Source organism: Calypte anna, chromosome 11 (assembly GCF_003957555.1).
Source record: "Calypte anna isolate BGI_N300 chromosome 11, bCalAnn1_v1.p, whole genome shotgun sequence".
In the NCBI taxonomy this organism is placed as follows: Eukaryota; Metazoa; Chordata; class Aves; order Apodiformes; family Trochilidae; genus Calypte; species Calypte anna.
In genome coordinates this window covers 14,016,822-14,029,187 of record NC_044257.1, presented here as the reverse complement: position 1 = coordinate 14,029,187, position 12,366 = coordinate 14,016,822, and the positions used below count along the sequence as shown (strand labels likewise).

At 38.2% G+C, this 12,366-nt stretch overlaps 1 protein-coding gene across 2 annotated transcripts in view; it reads right to left on the bottom strand.

Annotated features, from left to right (window-relative positions):
• WWOX (WW domain containing oxidoreductase) overlaps window positions 1-12,143 on the bottom strand; it is a 474,331-nt gene extending 462,188 nt beyond the window's left edge. Inside the window, exons 1-4 of one of the 2 annotated variants that reach the window (XM_008491642.2) lie at window positions 11,985-12,143; window positions 10,504-10,568; window positions 8,909-8,966; window positions 7,580-7,758 (exon numbers count right to left, since the gene is read on the bottom strand). In XM_008491642.2, coding sequence (XP_008489864.1) covers window positions 7,580-7,758; window positions 8,909-8,966; window positions 10,504-10,568; window positions 11,985-12,091 — 409 coding nt within the window. In that variant the 5' untranslated portion in view covers window positions 12,092-12,143. Of the gene's footprint in view, window positions 1-7,579; window positions 7,759-8,908; window positions 8,967-10,503; window positions 10,569-11,644; window positions 11,728-11,984 lie in introns of those variants that run through there. The other variant, XM_030457458.1, reaches the window with a different exon arrangement.
• Between the last annotated feature and the right edge of the window lie 223 nt (window positions 12,144-12,366).

The following is a 12,366-nucleotide window of genomic DNA, read 5'->3' as shown; positions in this document are numbered from 1 at the left end:
ACCAATTTTTTCATCCTCCATGAAGTACGACAGTTTGGGTAAGGGGATATTAAACCCAAAAATATATATGCCTACAAAACTTTGTATCTGTAAAATAGGGATTTTAGGAAGAATCTGATTAATTCCTTTCTCACAGTACTGTTCCAATTTAACAATTCAGGCAATATTCTGGCCTCACCAATTCTAAAGTCAGCAGCAAGATTCCTGATCATTAGGTCAGGATTTGGATCTTCACCTTCCCAAATTTCTACTTGTCTGCTTTCCTTTCCTTCTTGGTACAAATACACAGTTTCAGACCCAAGCTTCAAAACCCTAAATCAAAGTTCCAAAATCCTTGACACAATCAAGCAGGAGAATGTTTGAAAGGGACACAAGATACTAAAATGCTTTTTTTTTGTGACCCTCCTGCTCAGCATCGTCACTCAGAAATTTCCTGCTGGTAAGCCAGAAACATCATGACCACTAACATACATCTGCAGGCTGTAACTAGAGTTAACAGGATCTAAAAAATAATCAGGTACACTCATTAGAAAACAGTATACATTTATCAACCTGTTCTGTTCCAACATCTAACAAGCATTCCAAAAATACACAAATGTACAGCTGAAACTCTACAAACAACTTTTGCAGCACAACCAGCTTTCAAAACATGCAGGCACAAGATAATGAAGAGAGAAGTTCTGTGTTGCAGCAAGACAGACACATGGAAAAGGGCTTTTTATCCCTGAACTATGAAATATGCAGAAAATAATGAGAAAAACCTTTGTGAAATTAAATATTTCAATAGACAAGTGACCAAGTTACACTGCAGCTTGTTTAAAAGTCTTAACTCTTAGATAAGAGGCAAGTACCACATATGAAGGCTTTAATTCTATATTATTCCCCTGTAAAAGAAGTTCCAGAAAGTACAACACAAGCATGTAGCTCAATCCCATCCTTCGTAAAAAGATTCCATTACAAGTAATAATCATTATTGAACCTTTTAGCCCAGCTGTAATTTCTTACATGTTACAACAAGTTTCACATGCATTGTGAATTTCAGCCAAGGCTGATGAAGTTCAATAACTTGGCTAACCAACCATGTGTACTACTCATTACAGAAGTAATAAATAGATTCATCAAAATGGACGTGAAAAAGATGTATGAACATCTGACACCATTTTCAGCTTACTCAGTAAGAAAAATATTACAGAAGTCCAAGACAGCCTTTTAATATTTACGAAATCTAACAAGTAGTTGGAGCCTTAAATAAAGCAGAGCAGTAATAGTATTAAGCCAGTGTTTTAAAACAGCAATGGCATTGACAGAAAACTCAGTCACTATGACATACCATAAATTTTAAGACTACAGCACCATAAAGAGTACCCTCTTCTGTTAAGATTGTTCAAAGCCTGAAAATCACAGCTTTTAGTAGTTTAATTATTCAAAATACAGAGTACTAGTCCCTGTCTGACAGCTACTAACATTCCATGATAGAATGAGTTAAAAGTTCCACCTCACAGGCACATTCTCCTCACTAAGCTGTGCTTTTCTACATCAATTACCTAGAAAATGTACCAAAAATACCCTCCCTGGAAGACAGAGGCTCTCCTGGAAAAGCACTATAACAGCTCTCATTCACCAAAACACTGGCACAAAAAAATCATGCATGCTACAAAGTTTTGGATTTCCACAAATAAAATACCTGAAAAAAAATTAGCCAAGTGTATATTTGTTTTTAGGGTATGTTTATGTAAGAAGTAAACAACAAAACTTCTCTGCAGGCACCAACATTTTTAGGGTAGGGCTACTTATGTGGTATAACACAATCCATGCTAGTTTGGTCCACAGCATGAGGATCACAGGACTTAAGAAATTCAGCCTTTAATTTCTCAAAGTTACTTTTCCCATGAATTCTTCATTAAGCAAGCAGCTTTTTCCTCAAGAGTAAGACTCTTAAAGCCAAAGTAACAACATGAAACTAAAATACATAGCATCATGCACAATACCAAACCAAACTGAAGGATGATTCATTTTCCCCTTCACCCTCCCAACACAACCACATTTTAAAAGAGCTTAAAACCAAACCTTCAACACCAGTGTTTTACTGGCAAAAGACAGCAAGAACCCATTCCCTAAACAATGCAACAGTGCTGGCAGAAGACCCTGGTGTAAAAGTCACATCTGCAAAATCACATCTTATTGGGCAATTTATTTTTCTCATGAGAGGCTATTTTGTTCTGTCAGGGGAAAGCACACACACACACACCAGCTGCAACCAGGACAGCCACACTTTTCTGTTAGGATATTGTGCTGCTTAGAGTACTGAAACATGGGATACATGGAGCCTACATCTCACTAGAAAAATATACACCAAGGAACAAATCTATCATGCTTTTAAAAGCCCAATAAATACAAAAATATCCCAGGAAAACAATCTCAGGGACAGCTAGGACTTGGCCAAGAAAAATAATCCAAGGTTATATATTGCTGATCTTTCCACCTGCTCAACAATAAGCTCTGATCCCAAACTTCCATAAATAATACCCACTTCAGTTCTCTACCTGTGAAACACTCCTAGCATGAAAATACACAACCATGCAAAGGCTCTAATAGTTTGTTCACCACCAGTTATCCTGGTACACTAAGAACATAAGATGCATCTCCTTAGCAAGATTATTTCCCTTATTTCTGCACCATCAAGCTACAACAAAATTATGTAAAGAACTTAATAAAACCATGGAGGAGTTTCAACTTATCAGTTCACAAGAATTAATCCATTTATGAAAAATAATTCTGCTTCAGAGTATTGATTTCAAACTTTTCATAATGTCAGGAAAAACTCTAAATTGTAGGAAAAGACCATTCACGAAGATCTGTAACAAGTGGGGTCCTGCTTTTTATCCTCATGAAAAAAATGAAAGCAAGCACCTTGCTGTTTAGTCATCATAAAACATACAAAAAAACCCCCAAAACCCAAGTAACACTTGGAAATATTGGAGAAAAGTTAATACATTAATAAAATTGAGAAAAATAAAACCACTGAACAAAACCAGGCAGGTGCATTCCCTCAAAGATTATTTTTTCCAAAACAAACCATCTAACAAAATAAGGCTGATCTTTAAGACTTTCAAAGTTCAGGCGTTACAGTATAAGAAAAATTCCACAACCATACAAGAAATCATGAAGTGGATCTAACAGTTCCTCTGTAGACATCCTGCCAGTTACACAGCCTTCAGATACTGCTTCATCTGGAAACAGATGAGAGAAATTAGAAAATAAACTGTGCTTCCAAAGAAATATGTGCACATTTTTCAAGGAAAATTTGCAATCTCAGTCAAAAATGGAGCTGAACAATTCCTTACTGAGAAATTCAGACAAACATCTGCAGGTTTAGAGCACCAAACTCCATGCAACACAGTGAAAGACAATGAACATATTTGAGACAGTCAAGACTAATACTATTAAAATGAAAGTCCTCCATGGTATTTGTAAGGGTCTGTTTTATTCCTCCCATATGATCTGAGTTTGACTTAAATTAGACCATTCACTGGTCTAATTAGGATTCAGCAAATGTTACCTTCTTTGTGAAGGCAGATAGTCTCAGTAAAAATGCTATGCTGCTCACAAATAATCTCAGTAACTTCTGCAATGAAATGGTTCCCCATATTCACTAAATTCTCTTCTCTGCAGGTACAGAACAGTAATTTTTAATTTAAGATGTAAAAGTGTTCTTTTTAAACGTACTGTTCCTGTCCCTCCGTTGCCAAAAGATTCAGGACATACTGGTGAAAGCCAGCCAGCTTCTATTAAGGGTCCTTAAAAGACCTTCACAACAAAAAATTTAGATAAGCTTTAAAATTTTAATTTTGCTCCTCTTATGGGTAATAGCTTAAGTGCCATAGGAAATGCAACAGAAGTTAACCACACTTGTCTCTATCATGGCTCTGAAGGTAGATTTTTAAGTACAAGATTCAGAACAATACTTGTATGGGAAGTGCTCAAATACTACTACATAACATACATACAGAAACAAGAGCTCAGAAATCAGGAATCCCAAAATTCTGAAGCTATGCAATTTTTCACTCCAATACAAAAACTTTCATTAGCTTGTGCCAGTATGGAGTACAAGAAGAACATAGTGAAAGCACAGCAGTTGGGCTACATGTTGTGTATTCTACGTAGAGCTTTACCTTTTTTAATAATTCTTAGATAAACAGAAGTAAAAAGCCACTAAAAATAATTTTTAAAAAACAATAAAATGACAGAAATACAAATACCTTGGGATCTGAATTAATGTAAGCACTGTATGCTTACTGAAAAGATAAATACTTTGTTTTCCAATAGTTCTGTTCCACCCTGACAATGTCAGATCTTAGCTGCTATTGATCCCAGAATTAACATAGTTAATCTCACATTCCAGGCCACTGGAACTTTACTGGTTTAGGGTTGTTTGGTTTTTTTTCCTCAATAAGGGAGACAGAAAAGCTACTAGTATTTTGGAAACAAAGATTCAAGGGGGGCAGCTATTCTACATTGCTTACACATGTAAAGTGTTCAAATAATGTTCCATATGACAGAGAGATTTCTGAAATAGGTTCAGATGATACTGTGAAAGGCACCTGATAAATACAAATTATGCAGCTCTGCAATTCATCACAAAAGCACCAGCATGTGTGAACAAAATCTAATAATCTACATGTTACCATAATGATTAATATTAAGTAAATTATCAAGTTACTCATTGTCAAAATGTTACCCTCTACAGTTTCCCAATGTTCAGATATGTTTGTGTATATATACAAACCCTCACTGCAATTAACTATGACATTTGATGCTGAGAATACAGCTCATTAAATACAAAATGCATTTCAAAAGCTGCACAGGCTCTATTCTGTAAATTGAGCTCTAAGCAGCTTTAGCTCTAAGTCTCTTCCCCTGATTTCATATACCTGATCCTCAAGTATTGGCTACATCTGTTTAAAGGGAGACAAATCAGCTATGAGACTAGAGCACAGATCAATTTACAAAGACAGAATGAAAGAATATAGCTGCTAACTGTATTTTTGTAGTTCAGAGAAAAAGAAAAGTAGGTTGCTTTGCATTTCCTTTGGTTGTAGAAAGACATTTTAATGAAACATTATTTTCTGCTTAAATTCACTTTCATTTTTAGCTATAACTTAATCAGAATTCAAGTTTAAAAGTTACATGCTATAAGCCAGCTTGCACAAGTTTTGCAAAAGCCATTTTTTATTATTAACTACATCCAGCTAAGTTTTCCATACACTAAACATAATACACCAATTGAGTCATCAGGAAGGAAAAAAAAAAGGAGAAAGGAAAAAACAGAAAAGCTTCTGTTTATAATTTTATAAAACGACTTTTAAAAACATAAAGCATATACTTGTGATAAACTATGTTTCCCAACCTTTTGCACCAGTATGAGAAAAGCTGCTAATACTGAAGTTCAGTACAAGAAAGAAATGAAATAAAATAACTTCTTACACCAAAAGTATATGCAGACCAAAAACTCCCTGAAGCAGTCACCAGTCTCATAAGTACTGATTAATAATACACAATATACGACTTTTCTCTTGGCTAAGGTCTTTTCACTGCATAGCAATTGAACTGCCAGAAAATAAGATAATTCCATTTATCCAAACATTAACCAATAATTATTTTGAAGAAATAATATAAAACATTTCCACAATTATAAAACTGCATGCTTTACTCTAGTAAAACATAATCAAGAAAAGCAATATAGAAATCCCCACTATGACTGAAGTTTCTGGATTGCCTTCATTATTTTAAAAAATTAGGCTGCTCAAAGCCAAGAGTGGTTTTCACTTTCTTGAGCTAATTTGTGCTTGTTCTGGGCATTCCCTATAAAGGCCATTAATAGACCTCTTTTGGCCTTCATACAGCATAAAAAATTAGAATTGCAGTTTGAGCAATGGTTTAGTTCTGTGATAAAATCTTAGAGAAGCTTGAAGTCAAAATCTGTTCTGTGGAATCTGCCTTTCTGCACAGAACATACACATTGCCCCCTTTCATAATATACTGCAATACTACTTATATTTCACTACTCATGAATATCTAACAGTCACAATAGGCAAGATGCAACTGAACCTGATACAGACAACAGAACATAGTTTCAAGGTCATGGAGCTTTATGAATTTTAAAAACAGATAGTAATATATATAAAAGTCATAAAAGTCACATTAGCTATCCAACTTTCTCCTTGACATTAAAACAAAGTAATTAAAAAACACCTGTTTGATTTGAGAACACTTACAGATGCAGTAGAAAATACCACGTTTTTATAAAATTCAAGCTAGATGAGTAGTTGACATGCTCTTTAGAATTTTGCATTCCAGCCCTAATAATTAAGAACACAATAAAATTTCAGAAGCATTTACCAAAACCAGGGAAAAGCATTAAGTCTCTTTTGTTTAGTATTCTCAAAGAGCAACACAGCCCTCTAGTGAAAAAACTGGGAAGTGTGACTTTATTCACACAAGCAGCAGACTAAGAAACTGCCTTCCCTCCATAACCTAACTGGTCCTGGTTCATTCTTTTTTAATTGCTTTCTTCCTAACGTACAGCAGAATTTCCTGGGGAATATTTATACCTACTTAATTCTAAAAGCATTTTAAGTATTTTGAAAATACAGCAATCGTTTACTTGTCACTCAGAGAGGGGAGATACTAGTTCCAAAATACAGTGAGTGTTTAAAAGATCTACAACACATAGTGAAGCCCAGAACTGAAATTCTAAGTAACTAGCAAATAAACTCCAAAGCCAGTGGATTCTGATTGAGCTAAATAATTAGTAATTCCACAATTCATAGTCCCAAAGAATTTGTATAGACCTCACAGGGATCTCCAAATTGCAAACCACTACATGACACTGTGCCAAGAGTCACAAAGCAGAGATAAGATTAAACAAAGCTTAATTTATTTTAAAGACTGTGATGACACAGTACAACTTCAAGTTCTGCCAATTACATCCAGATTTATTGGGCAAGAACACTATTAACCACTCCCAAAGAGGGAGTATTCCCTTCACACAGCACCAAGGAGTTTGAACCTTGTTTTTCTCCATCAAACAGGTCAATCAGAAGTCATAACAGCTCAGATTATATGCTCTCAGAAGCCCTCAGATAGGATAAAAGACCATAGTTCCTGCTGCTCAGGAGTTTTTCTGAATGCTGTATCTGGACTCTGCTGCAGCCATGCAAACCTTACTCATCCTAGCCACCAAGATGATAAAAATAAACTTCTCTTACCTTTCACGGCCATCTTTCATATATTTACATAAAGTAAAAAGGCTCTATCAATATTTTTCTACACAAAAGAAATCTTTTCAGAGCTCAATGTCTTTCCTGTGGCTCTCCTCTAAGCTCCACATTCTCCATACTTTTTTTTTTTTTAAGCAGTACACAAACCCAAACAAAGTTTTCCAACTACAGGTTTTATATGGATATAATGCAAACCAAATCTGAACACCAGAAGTAAACAGATATTTAAGCAACAGCTGATGAAATCTAAATAGCCTGTAAGATAACCTTATTTTACCTTATGTGTAGTATTAACCTACCTATTCCTGAATTTGCTCCTGTTATTATAACCACTTTTCCACTCAAGTCACGACCCTGGAGTATTTCCATTGCAGTAGTGTTTCCATCATATTTTTGTCTAATAGTAGGTTTTACTGGATCATCTTCAACTGTAAAGGCCAGTCTTGGATCAAGGTAGGTTGTCCTTTTGTTTATATGGCTGCAAAAGAACACAAAAATTCAACTGCTTTGATCATTCTGTACTCTACCTTCAGATTTTAAATGCATTCCAACCACTATTGTGTACAATTTTAGTGGATTATTTAAACTCACAAAAATCAATATTTTTTTCCCAGTTTTGTTAAAATTATCCCAATTCCATTTTTTAATCACCTGTTTTCCCAGTTGTTGTAACAGGGAAATGTGCATCCATTAATGTACCTCTGACATAGAAAGCAGAACTTTGTAAAGGAGAAAAAAAAGTCATCACATTAGGGACTATTGTGTTCTCTTAAGGGCTCTATAAAAGGGGCCTACACTACACCCTTGAATCAAAACACCAATGAGAAACATAGCTCAGAACTTATTTCTCAAACAACTGAAAACAAATAGCTTCATGCCATCTTAGCAAATGGCACAGTTTGGGCCAGGCTCACTATTCTAACGCAGTTTTACTCTTCTTCAGACAATTATCAAAAAGAGACAATTTGTAACAAGTTTCAGTCTTCTACCTGTTACTACAGAACAGAGAGTACACTTATTTTGGCCTGTGAATATTCTCCAGTCTGCCAAGTCAAAGATAACTGCACCATTTTGATCCTGCCATTGAAAAGATGCAAACAGAAATGTTCCCAGAAATTTCTTTCTGCTTCTGTGAACTGTCCCCTTCCTTGCCTTTTGAAAAATCTGCTAGCTCAACCCTTGTCCTCTTTTCTTTCTGTGCTTTAGATTGCAAGTGTGTCAGAGCTGCAGCCATCTTATTTTCATCTTCTATGTTTAAGGAAATGTTAACAAGCATCCATCAACTTCTGGATGTTTTTAAAGTTATATGTACAGAGTTTATACATAAAGGTCTACAGCCAAAATGAGCCAACACAAACACTGCCTGAGGATCAGTTCACATTATGAGATGTGGATACACGAGTTGCTTCCATCTGCCACCCAGGCAAGTATTTCAGGGCATGTGGAAGAATTCAGAAAACCACAAACAGATGTTTAAACACTGCTACAACTGTCATATCTGCATTCTGAAGTTATACTTATGTCTTTCTTTTCAGCTGATATTGCCACATTATTTTAACTTAAAAAGCCAACCCAACATGAAACACAGCTGTCCTACTTGTTAATATTCTACTTCTTTACATACTTACTCTACAAAATAAACTTGCCCATTTTCATCAGTCTCCTGCTCCCATCCATATGGCAGACCTAGGAAACACATAAAATATATTTCAGAAGACATTAGACTATACTCAGGTTTGAAGTTTAATTTTCAGATATGGCAAAAATCTGCATAATTTCTGCAGGTGATGCAGCTACCTGCTGCACTTCAGTATTGGAACTTGAAAGAAGAACTGCTTCCCTCATCAGACAACTGTTCTCTAATGGAAGCACAATATATGACCTGGTAGAATTGTTGTGACTACTATATTAAGCATATTCTAAAAATTCTTTAATAAGCTTATTTCATGTTATAGCACAAACCCAAAAAATGCAACCATGCTTCCCAGTACACATGTGTCTGTATGGCACAAATTTTAGTAGCTATCCCTGATAAAGTAAAAAGAAAGGAACTAGGAAAAGTTACGTGTAATACATACCAAAAGCTAGAAGATCAGAAGCCTCAAGTGGCTATGGATAAGTTAAATTTAAAATGGAAGGACAGACAGAACAAATTAATATATAAGACTGTTGCAAGACGAACCTCTCTTAGGGCACAGCGCTCTGAGGTCCAACAGGTGTTCCAGCAGAAGTGCACAAACAGTGTTCTGAGTTTGTTGCCCTCAGGACTGGTTACTCTGGCTTGGTGCTACTGCTCCGGATTCAACCAACCTCTCTGCTGGCTAGGTCAGGAATGAGCTGAGCTTGTGTCTCAGGCCTCACCTTTTATTGGCCCCCTAATCCTGCTCATGCGCAGTTGGGGCCCACCCTAATCAGGCACAGGTGGGCTTAACACAAGCTCATGCCCATTACCTGGTAATTAGTGGCACCTGGTTGCCTCATTGTGTCATATCACTACATAAGACCCCATGGACATCCTTAACAGACAGCATTCCCAGTATTTCTGCTCCTGGCTGGAAAGTATTCAGTTATAATTCAATTGGCTCAAAATCTATTGAAATCATTCTAGTTAGTTACAGTTAGATTACTAATGCTGAAACAAATACGGTTTGTGAACAGTATAGTATCCCTAAGGACACAGTTCAGCATCTTCTGGGAAGATGTACTTTAAGGCAGCAATCCAAGGTCCTTAAGAAGTCATACACCTTTGGAAGTGTTCTGCAACACTGGCTGCCTTCTGGTTTGGCAAAAAGCACCCATTTGGGTGAGGGAAAGAAAGCAAAATGAAAGCTAACAGGACTTCTGTCTGTGCCAGGTGTTTGGGGTTTTTTTGATCAAATACATTCTTTGAAGAATAGAATCAAAGTATAAATATTATATGATAGACACCAGGAGATCAGAACCTAAGCAGAGAGTTCCAGCCTTTGACTATTTGCTTTATAAGCCAAAGTACAACAATCCCTTTGTCCTGGAATTAATACTTTGGCTTTGCAGAGCAACACAAGAAAGCCATAAAACTGCGAAGTGATCACTCTACAGACACAATCACATAGGTAAAACCCAACTGAAATCAGCTGTGTTTTGCAAGCTCAGTCTGTGTAGGTAATTAGTGTCAACTAGATACACATGAGAATTAGTTCCTGCACAAACTCCAGCTGATGTGTAACTTCAGTTTAACACAAACCTCCTGCAACACGTTTTCTCTTCCCAGACTTAGGATGTTCCCACTGTGTTTTTTCTTCCAAGTGGCTGGAAAAAAAGGAAAGTTACAGACTTAAAAAGATTGCCTAATAATTTTTCTGGTGCAATTCAAAGATTGTTTTGGTACAGAGTTTTGTTCCGTTATGGTTTTTTTTTTCAAACAAAGTTCAAAAAATGGCTTTTTTTTCCACAAAACCCAAAACCAAACACAATAAAAATATGTCAATCCCTTGTTTAAGAAAGCTGCTGTTAGAAATTATCAGGCTTCCATATTGCCACAGTTCTGAAGGGAAAGTAACTAATCAGAGAGCCTGGGAGTACAAAAATTTCAAATAAATGTTTTATGTTCAATTTACATTTTGTTGTTTACTATAAGCAGAAGTTACAAAACAGACCTACTGAATTATCTGTGTACAAAACACACTCAGTAGTATATTGTTATTTTGTAAATTTCCTACTTCCACCACCCGTTCAATTCTAAAAGAACTTTTGAATTCTTACGAAATATACAAAAGCTTGAGCCAAGAAAAATGTACACAGACCATTTATGGTGTTTACAAACAAAGTGTGGATAAAACCAAAACATTCTGCCCAGTGTTTGTAAACCAAAACTTGGCTGGAAGATGCCAGCTGTCTACAGGTGGGAAAGCACTACACTTTTGCCCCTTTTTGTGAAAGGGAATTAATCTTTAAGTTGTAAGCAGACTAAGACAGATTCCAAGATCAGCATGACTACACAAACCACAAGAGAGAAGAAAAACACATAAAAGCATATTTCACTAAGTTACTGTTATTTATCTTCTTTGTAACTGGCAAGGATGCAATTGCTTTCAGAGTGTGAGTTTGCACTCTAAAGCAGAGGGTGACAAATACAATTTTTTTTTCCCTCTTATTATAGATCCGGCGCACTGAAGAGTTGAAGGAAGGCATTTACACCTTTTGAGTTTCATCAGACCCTTTTATTCTCTATTCCTAGTAAGGAGGAAAGTAAGGAAACTCCAACATCGCTCAAGGCTACATCTCCCACACGTGTAAACCCCACCCAGAGCACCCCGCGGGTACTGCAGCAGCTGCGTGACAACTCCTGGACCCAGCAGTGTCCGGAGCCTCTCCAGCACCCTCACCCGAAGCAGGAGGCTGGTGCTCTGCCCGGGGGTGGTCTGGGCGGAACCGCGCAGCCCGGGGGCTCAGCACAGGGAGGGTGACTGCGGGACGGCCAAGCCCGCACTCCCAGAAGGGCACTGCACACGGAAACGCAGTCACACGGGGACCGGTCCCGTCACCGAGCCGAGCTTCGGCCCCGCATACAGCCGCCCAAAGGGGGTAGCTCAGCCCTAGAATGAAGGTCGGGAAATGGAGGGTCCCGACCCCGCGCGGAGCGGGCAGCACCGGCGGCTCCACAGATGATGCCCCAGAGCGACTCCAGGGTCAGAGGGCTCCAGGAGCGCCCTCCCCATCCCTTACTTGGCGTAGTAAACCCAGCCGTCCTTGGTGGTCCGCTCCTCCCAGCCCGGCGGTAGCTCCTCCTCGCTGTCCGTGTCCTCCAGCCCCGCGTACTTCAGCGCCGCCATTGGGACGGGCGCTGCAGGCAGCCCCGCACCGCCACCAGGCAGCAGCCGCCCCCTCAACCCGCCTTTTCCGGCCGGCACAGCCAATGGAGCGGCGGAGCGGCCGCCGGGCACCAGGGGAAGTGTAGTCCGGAGGCGGCGGCGGGGAGGCGGTCGCCCAAGCACGCGGAGTACGGGCTGGACCGGGACTTCGGTCGCGGTCCGATGGGTGTAACGTGCGTCACTGAGTTGTTTAAGCCTAAAGGGCCCCCGGACTGATGTCAAATCGTCATGGATGG